At 47.7% G+C, this 27937-nt stretch overlaps 1 protein-coding gene across 2 annotated transcripts in view; it reads right to left on the bottom strand.

The window, feature by feature from the left end:
* Positions 1 to 27937, bottom strand: part of LOC147698190 (uncharacterized) — a 305130-nt gene that overhangs the window by 256212 nt on the left and 20981 nt on the right. For both annotated transcript variants that reach the window (XM_086934817.1, XM_086934816.1), the window contains exon 2: positions 12225 to 12343. In XM_086934817.1, the coding sequence (XP_086790943.1) occupies positions 12225 to 12343 (119 nt within the window). The remainder of the gene's footprint in view (positions 1 to 12224; positions 12344 to 27937) is intronic.

Here is a 27937-nt window from a genome sequence, read left to right as displayed (position 1 = left end):
AAAAGCCAATAAAGCATTCTTATCCGTAGGCTTATGATATACTCTCGTATGTAACAAACCCTCTCTCGGTTCTATCAGTAGATCCAGGAAAGGTAGGCTGGTTTTGGTAACAGTCGAGGTGAAATGGAGTAGTGGATTTCTTTGATTCAACCATTCCATAAAGAGGACAACAGATGTTTCGTCCCCTCTCCAAATCACCAAGACGTCATCGATATAACACCACAACTTCAGATTAGATCCCCAAGGGCAGGCGATGTCATAGATAACTGAATGTTCAAAGGCCCCCACGTACAATCCAGCCAGACTGGGCACGAAGACACTACCCATGGAAGTACCATGGGTCTGTGGGTACACAGTGCCTTCAAATTCAAAGAAATTCTTGGTTAGCGCTATTTCTGCTAGATGTAACACAAAGGCTCTTGGTGTTTGATAAGGCCACTCCTCCTCAAACAAGATGTTCTCCAGGACCCTCAGAGTTTCCCTTTGCGGGACAGATTTGTTTTGTCTGTCTCGTGTTGTTGCACGTGTATTCTAATCTCCACACCCCTTCTTGTGTTTAGATACCGCCAGTCTTCCCATTAAGGACAGCGGCAGCATATTCCAGAACTCTACGGAGCGTCTCAGTGATTCCACCACCTTGTTCATGTTCAGCTGTAGAAGCCTGGCGTCCTCATGAGCCACCTGCACCCCCAGATATCTAAAGTGATCCGTTTCCCATCTCAATCCCAGACTGGGCAGCTTCTCAAGCAGTGCTGCCAGGGGGAATGCCAAGGATTTGCGTCTGTTTATGTGCAGTCCTGAATAAGTCGCAAACCTATCTAACAGTCTCAGCAAGCGTGGGATATCTTCACATGGAGACGGAACATAAAACAGCGCATTATCCGTATAGAGTGAGATAAGATGCCTATTCTGTCCAATTTGTATGCCCCAGGGGCCCAGTTCCTGTCTTGCCCATACTGCCATAGGCTCAATGGCCAGAGCAAGCAGCAGTGGTGACAGTGGGCACCCCTGCCGCATGCCCCACAACCACTGCGCCGATCTGTTTGGACCCATTCGCACACATACCACTGGGTTTGTGTATAGTATTTTAACCCATCTGCGAAACCGCGGTCCAATCCCCAACTTCCCAGGTATTTCAAGCAGATACCCACAATCCACCTTGTCAAACGCCTTTTCCAGGTCGATGGACACCAAAGCCATCTCCCCAGGGCCTCCCTACGTCTCATGCAAGACATGCGCCAGCCTCCTTATATTCATTGACGTACTACTGCCCGGGATGAAACCGCACTGGTCCTCATGGATTAGTTGGGACATATGTGGACCCAACTTCTTTGCCAGCACTTTACATAACATTTTTACATCAGAGTTAATCATCGTCAAGGGTCGGTATGCCGCCAAGTCCTGGACATCGCCACTCAGCTTTGGTATCAGACAGATTTCACCCTCACGCATTGTAGGGGGCAATAGCCCACTCTCAAAGGACTCATTAAAGGTTTGCAACAGAGGCTGGGTCAGCATTGCCGAATAGGCTTGAGAATACTCAATGGGTAACCCATCCCCTCCTGGGGCTATGGCCCTGGGTATGTCAGCTATCGCCTCCCTGAACTCCTCCTCAGTAAGCTGCCCATCCAGTTCCGTCCTGACCTCATCAGATATCTGCCTCAACTGTAGACCCTCTAAAAAGGGGATATAATGGTCGGCACTCACCAAGGGGTCCGCCCTATAGGCTGGCTGCAGGTGTTGCCGGAACATCTCCAGCATAGCAGGACAAGTATAAACCAGCTTGCCCGACTGCGCCCGAAGACTGGTAACCAGGGGGGGAGGAGGGGGGAGGGGGGTTAGGGGGAGGAGGGGGGAGGGGGGTTAGGGGGGGGGGGAGAACGGCTCCCTTCGCAATATCCAAGCCAATAACCAACCAGATTTATCACCCCCAGCATGTAGCTGCTGGCGATATTTCGTGAGAGTATACCTATCCAGCCAATCCAAAGTATCTGCCACCTGTTCCTGCAATGCACACTCCCGTTCCAGGGAATCATCTCTCCCTAGCGACCCTGACTGAAGGTCAGCTAGCATTTTCTCCCTCTCCTGCAACTCAGATTGCAATTGCCTCCGGACGCCATATGTCAGCCCCATCGCCGCCCCTCTAACCACAGCCTTCATCGAATTCCACTTGTGATGCGATGAAGCCAGCACTTTAGTGCTGGCAGTGCCCCAACAGTGAAAATAGCTTTGAAAGTATTTTCACTGTAAGGACATGTTTAACATTAAACTTGAACAGGTCTTAAATACCATGCACTCTCCCTTTGAAAAGCTTAGGCCTGTCAAAAGGGTTATTTTGACAGGTTGAATGTGAAGTTTGAAACCTGCACAGCCAGGCCTGCAGTCGTGTTTACATTGTCAATGTAGTGGATGGCACAATAGGTGCTGCAATTGGCTTGTGACATTTAACATACAGGCTCTGGGTACACATTGGTACCATATTCTAGGGACTTATATGCAAGTTAAATATGCCAAACTGGAGAATACTCATTTTACCATGTTGAAAGGGGGAGCAGAGGCACTTTAGGATTAGTTACTTACCTGTAATCCTAGTTCTCTTCCAGGGGTATACTCATTAAAGTCATAAGCACTGAATTATCTCCGCCCATGAGCGGGGACCCGGAACACATAAACAATATACATATATATGTGTAAATATAACCAAAAGTACAAAGTACTAAGTAATTATACACATATACATGTATAATAACCATAATATGCAGCCTAACCTTAACACATAGGCTAATCAAACCAAAATTTTACACGTTCTGAAGCATGAAAATATGCTGTATATAAATGCAATAAACAGGCATGAGCCTAAAATGCATTTCATAGCCATGAAAAACCTTTTATTTTCATCAAAGAACCTGTAGTAAACAGTTATTAGCCTAAAAGGGCTGCATATGAAAAAATGTCTGTGTACAGAAAATCAGACTGGCACCCTGCCTTTAAGGCCCCAGAGAATCTGCACACTTTGCCTTTAAGGCCTCCAGGAGAACTCTGTTCCCATCATGCCCCACAGGTGACAGTTAGGTCAGTTCTTTTGTAAGGTACAGTAAACTTTAGCAGGAATCTGCACTTAAACATATTGAAACTTTAAACCTTAATGCTACTGCTCGCCCGGGGAGGCGGGAGGGTGCTTATGACTTTAATGAGTATACCCTTGGAAGAGAACTAGGATTACAGGTAAGTAACTAATCCTTCTCTTCCAGGGGATACTCATTAATAGTCATAAGCACTCAATAGAGTAGCAAGCTCATACCCACAGAAGCGGGCAAACAGATAAAAGCATAGTCATACTTTAAAATCACAGTTTTTAACTAGTATTAGCAAACAAATTTCTGAGTGATGCTTGTCCCACTTGTGCATCAGTCTGAGCATCAGAATCCAAACAGTAATGGCGTGTAAACGTATGCACTGAACGCCAAGTAGCTGCTTTACATATCTCTGACATAGCCACATTCCTAAGGAGAGCTGTGGTAGAAGCTTTTCCCCTCGTAGAATGAGCCCTAGGTCTACCTGATAAAGACTTGTGGGCTAGCTGATAAGCCAGTAAGATACATGACACTATCCACCTAGAAATGGATCTCTTGGATGCTGCCAAACCAGTATTTGTAGGACCATAGTTCACAAACAGGCGGTCCGTCTGTCTCAAGGACTTTGTTTTATCTAAGTAAAATTTCAAAACCCTTTTTAGATCTAATGAATGTAAAGTCCGCTCTGCCGGACTTGAAGGGTTCGGAAAGAAAGTAGGCAATGTTATGGATTGGTTAATATGAAAATCCGACACCACCTTAGGTAGGAAAGCAGGATGAGTCCTGAGCACCACTCTGTTTCCATGAAAAACTGTGTATGGTTCATTGTAACACAAAGCCTGGATTTCGCTCACCCTACGGGCAGAAGTGATGGCCACCAGGAACGCTACTTTCCAAGACAGGTGTTGCAAAGACGCTTTATGTATCGGCTCAAATGGGGGACCCATTAATTTAGTCAATGCCACATTAAGCTCCCAAGGTGGAGACGGAGACCTTATTGGAGGATAAACCTTTCTTAACCCCTCCAGAAAATCCTTCACCACAGGCATTCGAAAGAAAGATATCTGTGTTGGCGATTTTCTATAGGCAGTTATTGCACCAAGATGGACTTTGATGGAATTAAACTGCAAACCAGATTCAGCAAGGTAAAGAAGATAAGGCAAGACCACCTTTTCTTGACCATGAATAGGGTCCAGACCCTTACTCTGACACCAAAGGTAAAAGCGTTTCCACTTAAATCCGTAGGATTGTCTCGTAGAAGGCCGCTTTGCTTCCTTAAGGATGTTCGTACACTCGGGATTCAGCTGTAAGTGCCCGTACTGGATGACTTCAGGAGCCATGCTGCCAAGCGCAGGGAGGGCAGATTGGGATGAAACACTTGCCCCTTCTGCTTGGACAGAAGATCCGGGCGACACGGCAATCTCCTGTGCGGTGTTATTGACAACTGGAGGAGATCTGGGAACCACCACTGGCGTGGCCACTCTGGGCAAATCAGAATCATTCTGGAGTGAGTCTTGTACAGCCGATTGATCACTGCTGGTATCAACGGTGTCGGTGGGAAGGCGTACAGCAAATTTTGACACCAATCTATTAAAAGGGCATTCCCTTGAGACCCTTTCTGGTAGAACCTGGACGCGAAGACGGGGCATTTTGCGTTTGCCGCATCTGCGAACAGATCTATGTCTGGTGTTCCCCAATCCTGGAAAATGCTGTGCGCGACGTCTTCGTTGAGAACATAGTCGTGCGCTTTGACGAAGTCTCTGCTGAGGTCGTCCGCCTGTGTGTTGAGACTCCCCGGCAGGTGAATTGCTGTTATGGACAGGTCTCGCGCCAGTAACCAATGCCAGATGGTCTGGGCTTCTATGGAAAGAGTCCTGGATCTGGTACCCCCCTGCTTGTTTAAGTAATACATTGTAGTTGTATTGTCTGTTTGTACCAGGAGGGACCGAGTCTGTAGCGATGGCGCCAGGGACTTGAGAGCAAGATGGACCGCTCTGAACTCGAGAAGATTGATGTGATATCCTTTCTCGAAGTCTGACCATTGCCCTTCTACCTGCAGAGGGCCCATATGCGCCCCCCAGCCTTGGAGAGAAGCATCTGTTATCAGAGTCTGTGTTGGTGGGTCCTGATGAAAAGGGACTCCCTTCATCACGTGCACCTTCTTCATCCACCACCGGATGGAATCTTTTGCAGACTGTTGGAGATAAATCCGGTCCTCCCAGCATCCCGTCCTCTGTTTCCACTGATCTTCCAGACACTGTTGTAGAGGACGCATCTGCATACGTGCGTTTGGCACGATGAAAATGCAGGACGCCATTGAGCCCAGGAGAGAGGACACTTGCCGAACTGTCGGACGTGCAGTTTGAAGGAGAAGCAGACACTTCGCTCTGATGGATGACCACCTCTCCTCCGAAGGACACACGTTTTCTACTTCTGTATCCAGCTGAGCACCCAGGTAGTGGATCTTCTGGGTGGGATTCATTATCAGCTTCTTGTAGTTGGCTTGCAGACCCAACTTGTACATGAGCTGAAGACACATCGAGAGATGTTCCTCTAGAAGTGATGGGGATGAACTCTTCAGAAGCCAGTCGTCTAAGTACGGATATATGAAAATCCGACTCTTTCGAAGACAAGCCGCCACTACAGCCATACATTTTGAAAATGTCCTGGGAGCTGATTTCAGGCCAAAAGGAAGCACTGCGTACTGATAATGACGAGCCGCCACTTGAAACCTGAGAAATTTGCGATGTTTTCTGGATACCGGAATATGAACAATAAGCGTCCTTTAGATCGATGGAGCACATCCAATACCCTTGGTGTAATTGAGGGAAGATCTGGTGAAGAGCCAGCATTCGGAATCTCTCCTTCCGAATGAATTTGTTCAGTCGCCTCAAATCCAGAATGGGTCTGAACTCTGTGACTGGACCTTTTTTCTGCACAAGAAAGAATCAAGAGTACAGGCCTTGACCTCTCTGCTGGAAAGGGACTGGTTCTATGGCCTTCTTCTTCAGGAGGACGTTCGCCTCCTGTTGCAAGCGCTTTATATTCCATTGTACCATCTTTAGAGGGCGCATGACAGGGGGTGCCTTCTTGAATCTCAAAAGGTACCTGTTCAGAATGACATCCAGCACCCATCTGTCCTTCGTGATCTGTTTCCACTCGTCCAGATAACGCACAATACTTCCTCCAACCGGAGTGGGACACGGTTGTAGAGGAAGCATCCATTCATTGTTTCTGAGGCTGCTTGGCAGCTGATGACTGCTGCCTATTTCCATTGCCTCTGCCCCGTCCAGGCCGCCTCTGCTGGAATTGCGATCTTTGTTGATTCTGGCCTTGATTTTGCGAAGACCAATTCGTTTGTTGACTCCTTTGTTGAAAGGATCTCTTGTCATAGGGACGAACAGTACCCCGACGTTTAAATTCTTTTTTCTTCTCAAGGCCTACGGCCTTAAGAGTGTCCAACTCCACCTTCATCTTAGACATCTCGTCGTCTGCATGAGATCCAAACAGAGTTGATCCATTAAAAGGTAAATTGACCATTTTCCTCTGTGCCTCCGGCTTTGACCCTGTAAGGCGAAGCCAGGCTGTACGTCTTGCGCAAACACCGTGTGCATAGCCATGAGCCGACAAGTCAGCAGCATCAGCCGCCGTGCTAATGCTCTGGTTAGTCACCAAACCTCCTTCCTCCACTATTTCCAGGAAGTCTTTCTGATCCTCTTTAGGGAGTTTATCTGCAAAACGAGCCACTGAGTCCCAGAGCAGACGGTCATAGCGGCCCAATAGAGCAGACGCACTGGCCACTCGCATGACCGATCCGGAGGTATTGCACATCCTTCGCCCCAAGGAATCCATACTCTTACTGTCCTTTTCAGGTGGAGCAGAAGAGGTAGATGCTGCCGAATGCGCCTTTCTGACTGCTGCTACAATCAGGGAGTCTGGTGGTGGGTCAGACCGCAAAAACATTGGGTCTTCATCTGGAGCCTTGTATTTCTTCGCAATCCTAGAAGGACCTGAACCCACCGTGGCCGGAGTTAAGAATGTCCTCATTGCTGGTTCAATCAATCCGGGCACTAACGGTAGGAGAGGCCTGCCAGTCGTCTTGTGATGTAAGGTTTCGAAGATGACTGAGGTTGCTACCTGGGGAACTGCCATTTTGATGCTGAATTTACTCGCTCCACGACATAATACATCATTAAATGTGCTTAAATCGTCTACTGGAGACACCCTGGAAGGAGGAGTAGACGATATAGTCGGAGAATAGTCCCTATATGAAGATCTTGAAGAGGACGAAGACGATGTAGAAGATGGAGTAGGAGTTCTACGTCTTCTTTGAGGAGTTGCCGATCGTTGCCTCCTACGCTCCCTTGAACGAGATTTTTCTCTCACTAAGGATCTTGAGCGTGATCTTCTATGCAGTTCCTTCCGAGGGACCGGAGTTCTCTCCCCCATTATCGGACGCATCTTCCAATGCCTTAAACTTTCCAACCACCTCGGTGACAAGTTAATAGGCCGCTCTGTATGCTCAGGTGAAGCTTCAGGTGACACCTGCACAATATTCAGCTCTGCGGAAGACTTAGAAGCTCTCGACGCTGCACTGTGTTCAGAGACCAATGAACCAGACGGGGTCCGCTGTCTGGGCACCAACTGTCTGTCATCTGACACCTGCCCTGAGGTCGAGCCCGAATGAGCCACCACAGAAGAGTCCTGGTGCACTATCCCTTGCCCCACTGCAGATCTGTTGTCTTGCTGATCATGCGGGGAACCTTCCACTCTAGGTTCTGGACTTACTTCTGACCTCGACAAAGACCTAATCGAGGTCCGAGAGGCTGGTCTTGATAGTCTCGACTCCGACCTATGATCAGGTGGGGGAGACCTAGACACTCCATTCTTCGAGCCCGAAGCATGCTTCGACGTCGACTTACGTCGCGATGGAGACCTTGACCTTCTCTTTTTAGGTCTCGACGTCGAATCCTTCAACGTCATCCTTTCTCTCGACGTTGATCTTTTCCTCGACGACGTATGTCTCTCTCTCTCTCGACGTCGACCGATGACTCTTCCTCGATGTCGAACCTTTATCCTTCGACGTCGACCCTTTTTCCTTCGACGGCGAACCTTTATCCTTCGTCGTCGAACCTTTTTCCTTCGACGTCGACACACGATCCTTTGACGTCGGGCATCTCTTGTCCCTCGACGTCGACCTCATACGATCCTTCGACGTCGAGCGTTGCACTCCGGACGTCGTCCTCACTGCAATCGACACCAATTGCCTCGACGTCGACAAGGATTTCGACGGCGACTGCCTCACCGGAGATGTCCTCGACGTCCATGGAGCTCTCTTCGACGTCGACAGCGATCTTCGACGTCGAGCGCACCTTTTTTGCCGGTGACGCTCCCTGGAGTCGATGCTTCTTAGTTCTACCTTCTGGAGACGCTGATCTTCGACGTTTGGGCTGAGAAGATGGCCTGGCAGATGATAATAGGCCTTTAGAACTCTTCTCACCACGGTTTTCTCTCTCCAGAAGGCCCAGCAACCTCATTTTCTCTCTTTCTTTTAAAGTTCTATTTGAAAGGTTGAGGAAGTGATAACATTCTTCCACCTTATGAGAAGCTGGAAGACACACCACACAAACAGAGTGTGGGTCAGTTTTCGACATCTTGACACATGAAGGACATTTATAAAATAAAGGTGGCATTCTGACTAAAAAACACCAACAGCTTAGTCAGAAAAGGGTAACAACCCACCACCAAAGGTATATTTTGTCAAGAAAAGGCAAGAAAAACCAATTTCTGACAGAAAATACTTCAAAAGAGCAGAGCTCAAGTTCCAGGTTCCTCACAGAACAAGCCAGAAAAAAGAACTGACCTAACTGTCACCTGTGGGGCATGATGGGAACAGAGTTCTCCTGGAGGCCTTAAAGGCAAAGTGTGCAGATTCTCTGGGGCCTTAAAGGCAAGGTGCCAGTCTGATTTTTTGTACACAGACATTTTTTCATATGCAGCCCTTTTAGGCTAATAACTGTTTACTACAGGTTCTTTGATGAAAATAAAAGGTTTTTCATGGCTATGAAATGCATTTTAGGCTCATGCCTGTTTATTGCATTTATATACAGAATATTTTCATGCTTCAGAACGTTAAAAATTTGGTTTGATTAGCCTATGTGTTAAGGTTAGGCTGCATATTATGGTTATTATACATGTATATGTGTATAATTACTTAGTACTTTTGGTTATATTTACACATGTATATGTATATTGTTCATGTGTTCCCGGTCCTCGCTCATGGGCGGAGATAATTCAGTGCTTATGACTATTAAGGAGTATCCCCTGGAAGAGAATCTCTGGTTATCAGGGATATAGTGCAAAAATAGTGTTCAGCTTTAAGGCAGACAAAAACCCCAAACCCGTGGTGACCCTGCAGAAAGGGCAAATTTCCAACAATCACCTTGCTGTTTGTTAGTAGACATCCTAGGTGAAACGGGTGTTCCCACATATGGGTCCCTTGCTCATTGTGCCACAGGACTCAAGCTACATCTCAAAGACAAAACTCTAGTAAGCCAAAACTAGCCCGTGGTTGCTAATGTTCTCACCTGGAAGGGACCTGGCAGTTTGGGGTAAACTGTTCCTATTGGAGCAGTGTTGAACTTGGTCCTTTTTGCAGGGTCATTCTGGAACTTTTTGCCTTCCTCCTGTATTTCTTCTGACCTGTTGTTGGTGGTTTTATGACTCTGGGCACTTTACCACTGCTGATCGGCGCTAAAGTGCATATGCTCTATATTGTAAATTGGTATAATGGAATAGTGACTCCATGATTGGCGTATTTGATTTACTTGTCAGACCCTGGTACACTGCACCATGTGTGCCCAGGGCCTGTAAATCAAATGCTGCTGGTGGTCTTGCAGCACTGGTTGTGCCAGCCACAGAAGCAGCTTGTAAAATATGGCTCAGGCCTGCCATTGCAGAGCCTGTGTGCAGCCTGGGGTTGCCATGTCGACTTGGCAAGTGTACCCATTTGCCAGTCCTAAACCTTCCTTTTTCTACATGTTAGTCACCACTAAGGTAGGCCCAAGGTACCCCCATGGGCAGGGTGCATTGTATGTGAAAGGTAGGACATGCCCTGATGTGTGTGGCATGTCCAAATAGTGAATTACAGCCAATTTCGTTTTACACTATTTCAAGGCTACCTGTTCCCATAGGCCAGAATGGGCAGTTTGATTAGAACATCTTATAATTCTAACTGACCCAGGGAATTAGGTAGAAATTCGAGTTTAGTATGCCTGAACTCAGAATGTTAAAATACATCTTTTAGTGAGGGTGATTTTTATATTCTGTGTTTGAAAATACCACTTTTTAACAAGTAGGTATTTTCTTGCCTAACTATCCAGCATGCCTCTGCTAGGTTTGTGTATTTCAGTACTGGTTTGTCAGTGACAGGAGGTTGGAGAGGGCCTTGCCTCCAGCAGTCCGATGGTCAGGTCTGGGCTGAATAGGGCCTGCATTGAATAGAGAGTGGGGTGGGGGCGGAGATTTTCTTTTACTGACGTGAGCCCTGATAGAATAGAGAGCAGGGGGAAGAGATTTCCTTTCAGCTACCTGGGCCACGTCTGCTCTCAGACAATGCTGTCTCCGCCTCCTGCCAGGAAGCTGCACAGAACTGGTTTTGGCTGGGCACAGGCACCCTCTGCCTTCAGAGGACAAAGGATTTACTGGTATAAATATTGGTACCCAGAACCAGAATTTAACACTTCTGGGAATCAAGACAACCCTTTGCCAAGGAGAAGAACCAAGGAAGCTGCAAGGAGGAGACTGCCCCTGTGTAGTGCTGTTGGGGTTGGCCTGCAGTAGTGACTTTATTTGCCAAGGAAAGGAGAAAAGGAACTTTGTGTGTCCTTTTGCAATCTTGAAGCAGAATCTCCAAGGGCTTGAACTGTGCTTGCCTCCAGCCTGAAGTCTCAGGGATACAAGACTTCACCACCAGCTCCCCTGAATTCCCCTGCTGTGAAATTCTGCCTGCAGAGAGGTGCCTACTGTTTGGGCCCTCTGAGAAAATTGTGAGTCGCTGGGAGCTGGTAGCGCGATGCAACGAAGCGGCGGTGACGCCCTTCTCAGCAGTTGCCGTCACAATGCCGAAGAAGTGTGCCGACGATGTAGCTCTTCGCCATTGCATCATCAACGAAGTGTGTCGCATCACCGGAGAAGCGTGTCGCCGCCACAGAGGTCTCCATCACATCACTGGAGAAGCATGTCGCAGGGCCTGTCGCTGCTCAGAAGTTACCGAGTTCGCAGCACGGCCGTCGGGCGTGTACGCATCACATCCAACGCTGTCGCATCGCATCAAGACGCCATTTTGTGGCATCGAGGCGCCATCTTGTTGCATCGCACCGGATCACAGTAAGAAACAGACGCATCACTGCCTCTCCGGTAAGGAACCGACGCATCACCTCCACTGCGCTGCAGTAAGGAACCGACGCATCACCTTCCCCGAAGGAAGGAACCGACGCATCACCTTCCCTGCGACCCTTTTGTTTGCATTGGGTTACGCATCCAAGGTACTTTGAGAGTAAAGTGTTGCATTTACCATCTACATTGAACTGAACTATTTCTACCATTTTAAAGTCTATTTTTGATTACAGTATTGTGGATTTTTGTTGTTTGGTCTTGTGTTAAGTCTAGTAAAGATTACTTATTTTTCTAAACTGGTGTTGTATCCATTTGTAGTGTTTTCACTGTATTACTGTATGTGTTCACAAATGTTTACACACTGCCTCTGAGATTAGCCTGTCTGCTCGTGCCAAGCTACCAAGCAGGGGTTATTTTAGAAGTGTAGCCCCCTAACCCGGACTAGAAGCAAGTGTCCCTATTTGGACAAAGGTACCTACCTCTGCCAACTAAAGACCCCCAGTTCTGATTTGCACAGGGCAGGTCTGTGTCTAGAGTGGTATACTGGGTAAAAATCTGTGAAATGGAAAACAGCCCACATGATCAACACTGGCTGAGATTAACTCAAGTATTTTTCATTGTATATCATACCTTACCAGCTGGAGAGATTACCAACAAATCCACTGAACATTTATAATGCAGTTAATAGCGTATGAGTGCAGGATACACATGAAAAGCAGTTGTGCCATAATACCATAACTAATTTTTTCTTACCGTCTAGGAGAAACACGTCTAGCTGCTCAATGCACAAGGCCTTCAGGTCTTGTTCACTCCTGTCTTTCTTCAGCAAGGCAATTATATATTGAGCGAGAGCAGATGGATTAGCATCACAACTAGCAAGAAGAAAGAAGCAGGTGTCAGTTTCTAGCTCACAGAAAATAAATATGAAATGACAATTTCCACTGTCTTTTTAAATAGTTCTAGCAACATCTTTGCCTTTAATCAATTAGTTCTGCCACTTTGAAAATTTGCAGCACAGTAATTTAAATAAAAATAGAGCAGCTCACTAGGAAGGAATGGGAGGGGATATACCATAGAGCCAGACACTCGGCGCACCACACTGGCCTCACCGAGACCTTGACGAAGGTGGCAACATACTGGTACCACACCCCTGAGAGACTCCACCAATGGGATGCCCGAATCAGTGACAGATGCTGGAGGGGTTGTGGGGAACTAGGGACGCTGGAACATCTGCTTTGGAGCTGTAAGGCGCTGCGCCCCTACTGGGACCCTATCCTGGATCTTATAGATGCACATCTAGACACACAGCTGCCGCGCTTCCCTGCGTACATTCTGCTAGGCCTCCCAAACGCACTCATGTACCCTCTGAAATCCTGGCGCGGGCGCCTGATTGCGCTTGGGGCTGCAGTCCAGAATATTGTGGCGCACTGGAGGGCGACCCAGGCTCCGCAGCAGCTGGGGTGGCTTCACCGTCTGTGGGCAATCCTGGGAATGGAGAAACTCTCGCTGGCGGCAGCGGGGAGGGGGGCGGATTTTGCGGAACTTTGGCAGCCATTCCTCGCCTTGCTTACTGGAGAGTTCCGGGAGGTGAGCTGTCCACGCTACCTGCGCCTGCTCCGCTTGGCGGAAACGCCCCTCCCGGACCCCAAACCGCATGCCCGCAAACGCACAGGCCCCGCGCGCGTGGCATCCACTGACTGTTGAGAGGGGTTCACAACCTATAGCTAGAGCCCGGAAATGGACAAGGAGAGGGGTGGTACGGGGTGGGGTGGGTGGTGGGGTTGTTTACAGTTCTTTGATTCTCGTTTTCTTACAATGCACTAGCACTGATCAGCTTGCCCCGTTGTAGCACCTCTTAAGACGCGGCCGGCCCTTTTGGGTTGTAGGCGGCTTGCTGTGTTAATAAGATGACTTATCCGCTGGCCCTAGGCGGGGCGTCCGCGGGGCCGCTGATTTCGGCCTCCCTAGACTGGTTACGGCCTTTGCTGAAATAGATGAGGTGCATCTTTTTTTGCTAATGCTCAATAAAATATTTAATACATAAATAAAAATAGATCAATGAAAAAAATTTGACTTTCGTATGGCGAATGTACATAGGGGGTAACAAACATGCATGGAAAGCAGACATTTGGCATGGAGCCCGATAGTCCTACACAAACGTGCATCAATGTGTTATGGGGTGCTGTGTAGAAGGGGGCAACTTGCTAGGTGGATCCATACCACCACAATACTTTTTTTTGGCCTGCATTTAATAAAGCTATCCATTCTGTAAACTGTAATCCTGGTTTGCTTAATGTGAACAAACTTGAAAACGCTCCTGATGAATTTAAGCTTATTTGCAATGTGTTGAGTGTCTTTCTAGAGGAGAATAAGGGTATACGTGGAGAGATAGCAGATAGAAATTGGGTCTCTAGTTGGCAAAGGAATGCACCCTGTCCAAGTAAGACCCACAATCCTAGTCAGGGTAAGTCACACCCAATCCTAAATTATCCTGTGCTCACTCTCTGGTAGTTTGGCACAGAGCAGGCAGGCTTAACTTAGTAGGCAGTGTGTAAAGTATTTGTACAATAACTCATATAACACTCTACATAGACCACAAAAAAATCCACAACAGTTTAGAAAAATAGAGAATATTTATCTAAATAAATTAAGACCAAAACTATCAAAATCCATCAAGTCAAGATACTGAATTTTGTAATAGTAAATGCAGTAAAGCGCTTAGAAGTAAGTAACCCTAAAAGGGTTACTCGGTCTTGCAGGACCGGGGCAAAGTCAAAGTTCGGGCCAATAGCAATAGAGCGTCAGCCAGCTACAGGACCCACGCAGGTCCTGGTGAACAAAGTACCTTTCCTAGTCACAGGCACCAAGATGCGTTGATCTTCTCCACGCAGTGACAACAATGCATCGGTGTCCGATTCACAGGATCGATGCATTGATGTAGAGTCTTGCAGTTAGGACCTCGGATGGGACCTGCGTTCAATCTCACAGTCGGGTTTCTCATTGAGACGCACAGGGAGGTCTCCGCACAGCACAGCATGGGTTCCAATCAGCACAGTGGTGATGGTTGCGTAGATTTTTTGTAGAAAAACAGCTACTGAACTGACTTCTGAGGCCCAGAACTGTAGAGGGCACCTCAGGAAACATTAGGACTCGCAGATGGCAGAGTCCATCAGCAACTGCTGAATTGTAAGAAGTTGACTGTGTCCCTAAGACTTCAGAAAACAGGAGGTAAGCCAACTAGCACTTGAGATCACTTGGAGGGAAGGCCGAGTCCAGCTCCCCTTTAACCCGCTCGGTGCTAATGACAAGCTCAGCTCCTCATGAGGCACAGTGGCGCTGTGCTCATGGCGAGCTGAGCTCGTCATAACTGCCAAAGCGCGACCACGCGGGGATAATTCCCCTGCTGTACTGGGCGTTCCATTAAACAGGCGTGGTCATGACTAGCTCAGCTCAGAGCCACCGTGCAGCATGACGAGCCGAGCTGGTCACAAGCACCGTAGCGTTAAGATGGCGGAGAGCAGCTGGGCAACAAGCAGAAAGCAGTCCTTCTAGAAAAGCAGTCAAGTTGAGTCCTTTGAGCACCAGAACAGTTGTTTCGACAGTGATGTATAGTGTAGCTCCAGAAGTGCCTGATTTGATGAGATCAGATGCCAAGCACTTATATCCAAACCTGCTTTTGAAGTGTGAAATGAGGGAAACCTCAAAGAGTGGTTTTGAAGTGCACCAGTATCCCTTTCAACCCAGTCATGTCTGCCAGACTATCTGTAGTGGGTAATAAGTCCTTTGTGTGGGGTCAGGCCATTACCCTTTGAAATGTAAGTGTAAGCCATTTCAGCTATCAGAATGCAGATGTATGTAGATGGATACTCAGCCACACCTAGCTTTTCTGCAGTTGTGGCAGTCTGGAGGGAATGGACAAAAAGGGAGTGTCACCCTGTCCAAACATGCATTGGAGACAGGCTGCAAGGCACATGGAGCAGTAAGAGCAGAGAAATGTCCACTTGCTTAAAGTGGCCTTTCTAAAATAATAATGTTAAATCCGACTTTACCAGTAAACCGGATTTATCATTACCATTCCAAAAATATGAAACATGAAAAAAGCTACTCCTTTCTATTCAGGAATTACACCTTAAATCTATTTTAAGGAATTACCCATGTAAGCCTATGAGAGGAGTAGGCTTACAGTAGTGGAAAACAAATGTAGTCGTTTGTCACTACTAGGACATGTAAAATAAAAATACATGTCCTACCTTTCACTTACATAGCACCCTGCCCTTTGGGTTACCAACAGACCTTCCTTAACGGGTGGCTTAAATGTAACAAGCATTGGAAATGCAATAGGTCTCGCATTTGGAAAGTTTGAGCTATTGGTGTTAGAAATGAATTTTTTTTTATTTATGTGTTGTTTTTTAAAATAGCTAAATGAATAGCTTTTTCATTTACAATGCCCATTTGTAATGCAACATGTTTTGTATTTACGTGACTTGTATTGATATTACAAATAACAATAGTTTTTATTTTTTTTTAAATACTTAAATAATTTATTTAATTTGTAATGTCAATAGCTTAAACTTTTGTAAATAACTTTTGTGAAGATTATGTTCAGTGTTTTTTATTGTGACAAAAATCCAAGAACAGAAGTGAAATATTAACATCTTTTTGTGATTTGTACTAAAGCTTGAAAGCTTGAAAACAGCTTGAAACATTAAAAGAACATATTTGAACCAGTGATGCTGTGGTGGTGCTGAGTGATGCTGTGGTGGTGCTGAGAGATACTGGGGTGGCGCCGAGTGATGCTAAGGTGGAGCTGAGTGATAATGTGGTGGTGCTGAGTGATAATGTGGTGGTGCTGAGTTATGCTGGGGTGATGCTGAGTGATGCTGTGGTTGCGCGGAGTGATGCTGTGGTTGCGCGGAGTGATGCTGTGGTTGCGCGGAGTGATGCTGTGGTTGCGCGGAGTGATGCTGTGGTTGCGCGGAGTGATGCTGTGGTTGCGCGGAGTGATGCTGTGGTTGCGCGGAGTGATGCTGTGGTTGCGCGGAGTGATGCTGTGGTTGCGCTGAGTGATGCTGTGGTTATGCTGAGTGGGAGATGGGGAGAGGGAGAAAAAGGAGAGCAGGGAGAGAGGGAAAGGGTAAAGAGAGGGAGAGAGGAGAGAGGGAGAGAGAGGAGAGAGAGAGGGGGAGAGAGGAGAGAGACGGGAGAGAGGAGAGAGGGAAAGGGAGAGAGGGCGAGGGAAGTGAGGGAAAGGGAGAGAGGGAAAGGGAGAGAGGGAAAGGGAGAGAGGGAAAGGGAGAGAGGGAAAGGGAGAGAGGGAAAGGGAGAGAGGGAAAGGGAGAGAGAGGGAAAGGGAGAGAGGGAGGGTAAGGATAGAGTGGGGTGGCGCTGAGAGATGCTGGAGTGGCGCTGAGAGATGCTGGAGTGGCGCTGAGAGACGCTGGGGTGGCGCTGAGAGATGCTGGGGTGGCGCTGAGAGATGCTGATGTGGCGCTGAGAGATGCTGGGGTGGCGCTGAGTGATGCTGGAGTGGAGCTGAGTGATACTGGGGTGGAGCGGAGTAATAATGTGGTGGTGCTGAGTGATAATGTGGTGGTGCTGAGTGATAATGTGGTGGTGCTGTGTGGTGCTGGGGTGATGCTGAGTGATGCTGGGGTGATGCGGAGTGATGCTGAGTGATGCAGAGTGGTGCTGTGGTGGTGCAGAGTGGTGCTGTGGTGGTGCAGAGTGGTGCTGTGGTGGTGCAGAGTGGTGCAGTGTGGTGCTGTGGTGGTTCTGTGGTGGCGCTGAGTGGTGCTGTGGTGGTGCTGAGTGGTGCTGTGGTGGTGCAGAGTGGTGCAGAGTGGTGCTGTGGTGGTGCAGAGTGGTGCAGAGTGGTGCTGTGGTGGTTCTGTGGTGGCGCTGAGTGGTGCTGTGTGGTGCTGTGGTGGTGCTATGTGATGCTGTGGTGGTGCTGAGTGATGCTGTGGTGATGCTGAGTGGGAGATGGGGAGAGGGAGAAAAAGGAGAGCAGGGAGAGAGGAAAAGGGTAAAGAGAGGGAGAGAGGAGAGAGAGGAGAGAGAGAGGGGGAGAGAGGAGAGAGAGACGGGAGAGAGGGGAGGGAAGAGAGGGAAAGGGAGAGAGGGAGAGGGAAGTGAGGGAGAGGGAAGAAAGAGAGAGGGAAAGTGGGAGAGGGAAAGGGAGAGAGGGAAAGGGAGAAAGGGAGAGAGGGAAAGGGAAAGGGAGAGAGGGAAAGGGAGAGAGGGAGGGTAAGAATAGAGGGGGAGGACGAGAGCGAAGGACGGAGGGGAGAGAGAGGGGAGGGAGAGAGGAGAGCAGGCAGAGGGGGAGAAGGAGAAAAAGGAGAGCAGGGGGAAGGTAAAGAGAGGGAGAGAGGTGAGAGAGGGGGAGAGGGGATAGAGAGAGGGTGAGAGGAGAGAGGAGAGAGGAGAGAGGGAGGTGAGGGAAAGGGAGAGAGGTAGACCGAGAGAGGGAGAGTGAGAGAGTGAGGGGAAGGAGAGAGAGGGAGGACGAGAGGGAAGGAGGGAGAGGAGAGGGATTGGAGTGAGAGAGGGAGAGAGAGGGAGAGGAGAGAGAGGAGAGGAGAGCAGGGAGAGGGATAGAGGAGGAGAGAGTGAGAACCAGGTTATCGACTCCAGCACCATGAAATACCAGGAAGGCACGTTTGGTTTAGGAGCTTGATGCATAATAAAAAAAAAAAAATCACAGACGCATTACTCCACTTTAAGGAAGCAACACTTCCAACATTATGTAATTGCCCCTCTGTCAAACAGAGGACTGGAGTTAAGATGTCCCTGAAATAGGCCATACACCAAGTGAAAAAGTGGCCTAGATCGTGAAAAAGTGGGATCCCTGGTCACCGTAGCATGTAATCGACCTCAGCAGCATGAAATCTTGAAGTGCACGTTTGTGAATGTTCGGCCAAATGGCTCCTATGTTTTTTTACAATTATGTACACCCACCATAGTTCGCTTTAAAAGGACACTCGATATTGGAAGGAAGAAAGGCTGCTTGGACTCATCATGAAAAGAAGTGTCCAAATGCTGGGGAAGCTATAGCGAAAACAAAACTAGTTTAAAAGAGCACGAGAGAAAGTTATCTGCGGATGGGGAGGCTGTGAGCAGCAACAGCAGGGGTGTGAGGGGGAGGAGAAATGCGAGTAAGGCTGTGGGCTGGGAGAGAGAGGGGAGAACGAGAGGGAGAGAGAGAGGAGAGAGAGCAAGCAGAGGGGGAGATGGGGAGAGGGAGAAACAACACCCCCTCGGTGTTACAGACAGCCTTACAGGTCATATCACACGCCATGAGGACCTACGGTGCAGGCGGACCGGGGTGAAGTGAAGCTCACATTAAATGCACAGCCCATACATTCCATGAGTCACGCGACGTCAATGCCTCGAGCTGACAACGACAAGCAGAGTGGCAAACTATGTTATACGTAAGTCACAACGCATGACTCTTAAAATTTAGTTGAATTGTGTTCTTACCACTCCCTTTGTGATCACCAAAAACTAGGGGGAAAATGGTAGTGCCAGAGGTACAACGAGACAGGAGAAACGCGAGACACGGCCTCCTTTGGAGGCCGTGGGCAGCAACAGCAGGGGTGGGAGGAGAAATGAGAGTAAGGCTGTGGGCGGGGAGAGAGAGGTGAGGGAGGTTCAGGCGGACCGGGGTGAAGTGAAGCGGGCGGAGCGGATACCTTTGAAGAGCTGCTGGAGGCACCACGCTGGGGAACAGATGGCTGGGGTGGGAGGGGGAGGAGAAATGCGAGTAAGGCTGTAGGCGGGGAGGGAGAGAGGGAGGTGCAGGCGGACTGGGGTGAAATGAAGCGGGCGGAGCGGATACCTTTGAAGAGCTGCTGGAGGCACCACGCTGGGGAACAGATGGCTGGCTTTGATGTGCACGCGCTTTTAAGGTCAATTGCGCATTGAGCTTGCTTTTCACGGGCACAGCATCAAATCGCCCGTTTGGTTAAGCTATGGTTAAGCCCCTATATTCTCGCAAGCGCATTGACAGGCGAGACCTAATAAAAAGGGGAGTTTAAGGCTTGGCAAGTAGTTTTAAATGCCAAGTCGAAGAGCCAGTAAACAGCACACACAGGCCTTTCAATGGCAGGGCTGAGATATGGTTAAGGGGCTACTAATGTGGGTGGCACAATCAGTGCTGCAGGCCAGATAGTGATGAGTTACAATGGGGTACACCCTAAGAACTCTCTGCAGGCCAGATAGTAGCATTTAAAATACCGTCCCTGGGCACATTTAGTGGACTTTGCTAGGGACTTATATGTAAATGAAATATGCCAACTGGGTTCGAGGCAATGTTATGTTTAGAGGAGGCAGCACAAACACTTTAGCACGGATTAGCAGCGGTAACGTCTGCAGACTTCTAAAACCAGCAAAATCAAGTACAAATAAATTAAGGGAGGCAGGCAAAAAGTTGGGGGAAGAACCACCCTAAGGCTGTCAGGTCTAACGATACTGTGTTCAGGTTTTGTCAGTTTTTTATGAAACCCAACACATTCAAAATAAGCCCCTCTGGTGACCACACAGTTGGGTTCCCCAAAGTTCCACTGTTAACTAATGGAACTGCACTCTACCTTCATCACTATAGCTCAGTTGTTTGGTCCCCGTTGGACCACAAATGAGGAAGGAGCAAAGAGACTACACATAAAAGACATTGAACTAACTGTACTTATCATATACAACCCAGTGCTCCCAATAATAAGGCCTACCCAGAGAAGGAGCACCAGTCCACAAGTGGCCCTACCATCTCGCTAATCCTCCAATGCAATTTTGCAGGGTAGAAAACCAGCGTGTGACACCCTTCAAGTTGCTTGTTGTTCACTTTTTTGCAGCCCTCACTCTGGACAGCGCTTCAAAACTCAGATTAGAGAAGAGGAAGAGGTATATTTTGCAAATGAACTCCTGATTTCTTCACTGCTGCTGGTTGTACCCTCTCTCTCTCTCTCACTGCCAGACTCAATGTGACGATCACAGTGCTACCAGTCTGCACATCCTATTACTATGACTTCTGTGGAAGTCAAAATCCACTACATACCACCTGGAGCACCTCCCCAGCATTAAGAGCCAACAGCTCATCCCATGTTCATCACATCCCCTCCAGTAGTGACTCAGGTGGAATTTGTGCAGGGACTCAAAGCACTCTAAATCAGAACACTGCACTGCTTTTATTGTGAAGCTTCTTTTTAAAGAAGCCACAGTTTTGCCTGCATCAAACCACAACTCTCTATTACCTTCACCTTAAAAGGGCAACAAATCCTGTACCTCAGCATTGGAGTTCTTGACCTGCAGCACTAACACCTGATATTTAGTCGAACATTTCTGGTAATTCTCAATACCTGCCACTTAATCCATCAACCCCACTAACTTACTTTTGATGGCTCTCATTGCCTTGTCAATGCTGCCAATGCTCTCGGCCAGATCACTTGTCTACTCTGAGACCTTGAAAGGGCCTACTCCAGGCAGCATGTTCTGCTGCAGCCGCGGATCCAGAATCATGCTCGCCTTTATTCTTACCCAATGCATCCCTTGACCGGAAAAAATGCTCTGCCTCAATGCCAGACCGCCAGGTCACCCAGGAGCAGTGCCACCATGAACATGAATGGTCAATGCGGGGCTAAAAAGGCAGCAGAAGTATGCCACCCAGCAGTACAAGCCTCCTCAGCTAAGTTTTCACAGTCGGGAAACCTGGTAGAAGTATAGGTTGCTGAATGTCCCTGCAGAGCTTCCTGATCTCAATCACTGGACGATTCTGAGGGCTCAAATCTTCCCCTTAAGCAATATCTATTCCCCCATCAGCTACCATTCATATCAACTTTGTCTGGTGCCAACCCAAATAAAGTTACAGCACCAGTGTTAATATCTCCACACATTTGGTAGTCCCTGTTCATGACCAGAGTCTTTGACACTCAGGCAGCCATGGGTACGCTCGCCAGCCACTGCTTTCATAGAATTACCACCACAGAAGTTACTCTGCAGTCCAGGGTTTGGGACACGCACCTCCTTCTCTAGGCTGAGGCTGGATAGCAGCAAGGCCTCTGATGTAACGGACGTTGGAGAAGTGACAGTCGTACCATTCAAGGGATAGGTCTTCACTGCTCATTCCCTACGCTCCAAGGTACAGCCAGCAAACCGTGACAGACAAAAAGAGAGACTGATCAGGACCCCAGAATGGAGTTCCAAGAAGTGTTGCCATTTGTCGGTCCCATCCCCTAGATACCATGTTTAAAATGTAACATGTAGCATCTAAGCAAAAAGAGAACACTTGAAATTTAAAATTACATTAACTGCGGCTGTCTAGAGGATGCCTGTAGGCATACAAAACATACTTTGCTTTTATAAATTAAAGTAGCCTTCTTACAAAAGGGACAGCTTTCACATTAACTTACTATACATTTCCCATGGTAATGGGTCAGGAGAAAAAGCGCTTTGAAACTTCGGATTGAGTTCAAGCAGGCAATTAAATGACATATTAAAGAGATATTTACAAAATGGTTAGTGAAGACAGAAGTTCTTAAAGGAATCCTCAATTAAAGGATGTCACTTTAGTATGGCGAAATAGCTTAACTCTATATGTCTAGTCTATCAAACTGATTAATATAGAGCAAACATAGATAGGTACAAAGTATAATGCTGTTCAACAGTGAAGAATACATTATGGGAAGGAATGGTGGTACATGACAGCACGTAAGTGAGAAAAATAAGGAAAAAGGTGGGAAAGGGACAAAGAGAATCCCAGAATGGACTGAAGACAGATTGAGGTATGTGGTCGGTGTAGGGGGTTATGGAGTTCAGCTGGTAGGGCCAAGGAAGACCGCACAGGACATAGTGTTGAGGCAGTGGGGAAAAGATTATTTTTGAGAAAGTTCGTTCAGGTGAGTACTAAGATCGAAACTAGCATTGGAAGCCAAACTTGCAATATGGAGTACTTCTGGAAAATGGAAACCTACTAAAAGTTAGGATTGGAAAGACAGTTTAATTGTTGCATAAACGGACATAACTAGATTATGGTAGGAGCCAAATTTGGCAAAAGGATAACTGACTAAGGGGAAATGAAGGTCTGCACAAACACAGAAAAAGTGGTTTATGGTGGTAAGGATTACCCCAAGTTTCATAGAATAATAATTGGGAAAAAAAAGGAGCACAGGGAAAAGACATCACAGGAAGATTTCAAAACTAAGTAACGGATCACAATGGAAGCAAGCAAGGATCTAGGAAGCACAGAGATATGGTATGAATGAACGTTCAGGGAACACCAACTAAAAGCACAGCCAAGATCAGATTCACACCTATAACAGTTTTATTTTTGATTGACAGATACGGTGTGATCCAATAGTCTTTTTAAAATGCTTTCAAAATAAAGCCCCGAGGACCTCTGTTCCCACACAGTCGATTTGATTTGGCTGCAATCGTTTTCTTTTCAGAAAGTAGAGCTTTTAGAATAAAAAGTGAAGCTGTGTAGTTCCTAGATATTTATATTCCTTAACCTTCTCCAGACGATAATTACCTAAGTGCTAGTGAAACACTACCTATTTGCAAACTATACAACTTTATTCTTTCCTGGAGTTATTTTAATATTTGGAAATGGGCAATAGGCAATCAAAGCTGACGGGAAGCACATAAGTCCTATCAGGGTGTCATCAAAAAGTGTTCCTAAAGCGGATTGCTAGGCTTTCTATCACCACAATGGGAGTTAATAGTGTACGGACCAACCCACATCAAAAACAATAAGCTAGGGTCGTGTCCAAGATGACAGCTGAGAAAGTTGGAAATCTCTGAGCTCCACCGAGAGGTACGGGTAAAGGACATTGTGATACGGGACTCAAGCCAACCCCTCACGTACCTCCCATTCCCGGACACTCACCCTTCACAACAGCCCCTGAGGTACCGTCCGGGGACATCAACCTGACGACCAGCTCCCCTCCCCTCTCTGTCTTCCAGGAGCGGGCGATTCCCGGAACCACAACCACCTGACCCCGGAAGTCCAGCCTCGGAATCACCACCGGAACAAGGTAAAAGCGGAAGCAAGGACAGAGACGCCGTCGGAGCAGCGATCTCGTGGCAGGAGGCTCGGACCGGCGTTGAAGCAGACCAGACGAAGGAAGAGGCAGAGGAGTGGAGCGAAGACTGGTGGAGTCCAGAGGAGGAGGCTGAAGAGCGGCCGCAACTCACCTGGGAGTTGCGGCGTAGCGTGTGAGTACTACCGAACCCACCTCTGTAGCACGTTAGGTGCTTTGTATATAGTGTTCGACTCTCTCTCCTTAGTAGCACAAACCCTGGCCTGCACTGTAAAGAGTTTGTATAGCATGTTCTCACTTGTACAGCACTTTTGTACATAGGCGGAACCCACACGACCCCTCACCTACACCCTGTCTCTCTTCTCCTTCCGAATCCGTCCCGCTACCCTTCCCTCACTGTCTTTTCTACTCCCGTACACTCCCGGTGCTGGTTGTAGAACAGTGTCATAGCGAGACAGGTTAGACTAACCGCTCCTTGTCCTCTTTCTCTTCCCTCCGAGGACCACCCAGTACGTGTTCATCCCGGCGGACCCTATTCCATCACCGGAGGGAGAAGACAAGAAACCATCGCGGACGATCGTTCATCGACACCATCGTTTCCATCACCTGTATTGACTGTGTTCTTGACGCTATTAAAGATCCACCATTGCACACTATATACGGCCTCCTTGCCTGATTATCCGGCCCGCCCTAAGCCCATCGTTCACAGACATTCACTGCCATCTATAGGGGCCCTCGCTGCCGAGACATGCTTCCCGTCTCGTCTTTATCTGGCTGTCGGAGCTGGAGCCCTTGATGGCGTGGGATGGCCCGATATGTCACTTGATTATGTGGAGGCCACACCGATGGGAGGCAAGATGGCGGCGCCGCGATTTATCTGCGCTGACGGGGAGAAGTGACACAGTAGGCCAACTCCTGTCATTGGGCATTAATGCAATATCGCTCTCTCCACAGTCAGCATTTTCGCCTCCTACCTCATTAACTGCGTAGGCACCCCTCGGAAACTGTAAATTTTGACAGCAGCACACGGGTCCGGCCTACCCCCATGGTAGACAATGTGGTTGGGGAGCGGGCTGTAGTGGGAGTCTGAGGGCTGTTGGCAGTCTTTCCCAGTCGGGGATTGGCCGTTTTATGTGCTCCCTGCTCTCCTTCCCCACCCCTGTTCGCACACCGGCTGCCTTGCCCACTGACAACTAATGGACACCGGTACCAACCGCGGCATGAATCCCCGCTCCTACCTTGTCTTCTCTGCCGGTCTGCAGTGTTCCACAACGGGCATCCTTCTCCTGCTCTGAGCGAACTGACTGGCCTCACCTGGTGCTGTGGAAGCTTCTGTCCGGCGGCTCTTTTAGTCAAGTCACTCATCTTTCTAGAGCAGACATGTTGGGTTCCGGCTGAGCTCAGATAAGGACTTCCTATTCAGGCTTCAGACACTGTAAGCGGTCACTTCATATGAAGGGGCGGGAATAGTGCCGGCCTCCAGAGCTTTTGGAAGTGGTCTGGTGGTGCCAGCTTTACCCCATGTATGATCTGCCAGTTGGTCTCAACAGATTATCTCAGCGTAGCACTAAGATGGATACCTCTTTGAAAGCCTTTTTTTACCAAGACCCCAGGAAATACAACGGATCAGATTCACCGTATGTCGCTGACTGTCCCATGCATCGAGGGTCCGGTGACAGAAGAAGCGAGTGCTGGCGAAGCAATCATCACAAAATCATTTATGGAACAACTTTTTGGAACTCTACAAAATTACTTTGGGGCTCTTAAAAAAGATATAGCTACAGAGTTTAAAAAACTCAGTTGTGATGATGATGACCTGGGCCAGAGAGTGAATACATTAGAACCGAGCAAGGACTCCCGGGAGAAGCTTGAAGACCATGGATGTGAAATTTTGGATCCGGCCGTTCTGATATACGCATCAAAGGAGCGTCTCTACAAGTGATACCTGATAAGCTTTTTAAAAAGAAATCTTTTTATTAACATAAAATGGTCACATTATCACATTGTTATACTATTGGTGGTCAACAGCAAGCATAGTAACAGTCAATTTCACAGTTCTAACTCAACTCCACACTACACAGTTGGTGAATATCTAGAGAAGGCAACAGTAATTTTTAATTTTCTGGCCAGGTTCAAGCAAGAGGGATATTACTTTCACTATCCAGAGTCTGATCATACCATGTTTTCAGGTGATATAGGATTACACACACCAGCTCTCGTGGCAATGCATGAGCTCCCTCTGTATACATTCGACTTACTCAAAATGTTCTCCCATTTTTGTGGGCATCCCCTACTTTCGGACGCAGATCTCTCTGCTACCATGCACCAATCCATGTCCCTCTTCCAGTCCCCAAGGGATGGGGCTGTCAACGCCCTCCATTTTTGTGCAATGTTGCATTTGGCCACCATCATGCCCAATGTAGCCCAGGTTCGTTTGGCCGGTGACGGGTCACTGGCATCCCATATGTTAAGGAGGCACCATTTGGCCGACGGGGGCATGGTGTTTACCGTGCCCACACTCATACATGATATCACCGCTTCCCAGGAGATTTGGACCAGTGGGCATCCCCACTGAATAGAAGAAAGTTCCCACCTGTCCGCAGGACCTGAGACACAGTGCACTCAATTATCTTACCCATTTTCACCCGAGAGGTACATGATGTCATCATCATCATCATCATCATAAAATCTTTATTCGGCTGTGGCCAACCATAAAATAACACATCATTACATAATAATAAAATACAGTACAAGATACAATATAAATGCCATGAGCAAGGAGACGACTATAAGCGTAACATGCATCAGTAGCACAATTAATGAGTACGTTTCAAAATATTCACTGTGGGACAAATAAATAGGATAAAAAGTCATTTTCAAATGATATTTCGTGTCCGAACTGCGGAAGAAATCTATTTATAAACCATTAAACAGGTGTACTCATCATTTAAAAGCTGAAGATGACACAGGGCAGCCTGACATTTTCTAATATCTAGAAATGTTAACAGTGGTTTTAGAAAGGCACGTCTTTATTAATATACAGATTACAAAAAACATTAAGTGCAATGTGCTCTGTGCTGATTCTGAGTCACAGGGGCATAAGTCCAAACCGGCATCAGAATATACATCTCGGGGATATGAAACCAACGGATGGGAGATTCCAAACCTGAACCCAATAAGATAAAACAGTTTGGCGTGACTAAGGTGAAGGGATAAATAATACTCCATACCTGGAGAGCAGACTAGAAGTGAATGATCTACAACCCTTTTCTTCATTAATTCCGGTCTGTCTCTCAGAGAATATGAGTGAGTTAAAAAATCCCTTTCCAACTTTGCCCTTGATAATTTTGGCAATGTTCCCGGGATTCTCAAAACAATCCAACAATCCCAGAGTCTCCAGTTGCGCCCTCACATAAGAGAACCATGGGATTTTACTCACCCAATCCAATTTTTAGCAGTCTGTGATGATGGCGCGATTTAAGACTGCCGCTTCCTTTGTCCAAATGTTATGCCACAACAACAAAGGAGCCAAATGTATACGAAAGGACAGTGGAATCACCCCGAGCTCGCTATGACAGATGGTAGCAGCGGTGGATTTAGGGACGCTCCGTAATCGTTTCATAAACCTATTCTCGGCTCCCTGCAGGCGATCAACTTTACAGAATGTATAAACTGTATGTAATATTTTAGGCTGCACCAAGCAAAAGCGCAGTTGCAGGGCCACCTTCCGCTGGGACGTCAGGACTTCAGTCCAGTCTTCATCCAGTGATTCATTCAAGGAAGTATCCCAGAGTTCCCTGAGCTGGGTGAAGGTGTCTGGGGAATTATTGATGAGTTTCCGATATGTAAGTTAAAATGCCTTGGTAGGGAGGTGTTCCTCCAATAATCTGCTCTCCAGTGGAGACAATTCTGGTATTTCAGCACCAGTGAGCTGTGCTGCGTGGAGAGCATGTCAAATTTGTAAATAACGGAAGGCCCTTGAGGGAACCAAGTCGTAGGTTTTTTGTAGATCCCCAAAGAGAATCACCCCTTCGGCGATGCATATGTCCCCCACTGTTGAGATTCCTATTAGGACCCATTTGTCAAATCCCTGCCTTTTTGCCATGGTGCTCACTGTTCAGTGTCCCACAAAGGTGTATCTTACGTAATATTCTTGTCCCATCTCAATTTTCACAGAGTTGCGTGCCAGAGATTGACCGTCAATACTGTTGAGCCCTCTAAAGGAAGGCGCCGTGGTGCAGTATATAACGCTCTGCGGTATCCTCCCGGTTGTAGGACCAGGCGGTCCATGCAATAGGCAGGTTCCTCCCTGGGCTGGTGGGCCTTTTGATTAACCATCGTTAGCTGTACTGCTCTATAGTACATTTAGAGGTCGGGCAATGCTATTCCCCCGCCGTACCATCCCCGGGTCAACTTTGCTAGGGAAATACGCGG

Source organism: Lissotriton vulgaris, chromosome 8 (assembly GCF_964263255.1).
Source record: "Lissotriton vulgaris chromosome 8, aLisVul1.2, whole genome shotgun sequence".
Classification (NCBI taxonomy): domain Eukaryota; kingdom Metazoa; phylum Chordata; class Amphibia; order Caudata; family Salamandridae; genus Lissotriton; species Lissotriton vulgaris.
This window is presented reverse-complemented; position numbering and strand designations above follow the sequence as displayed.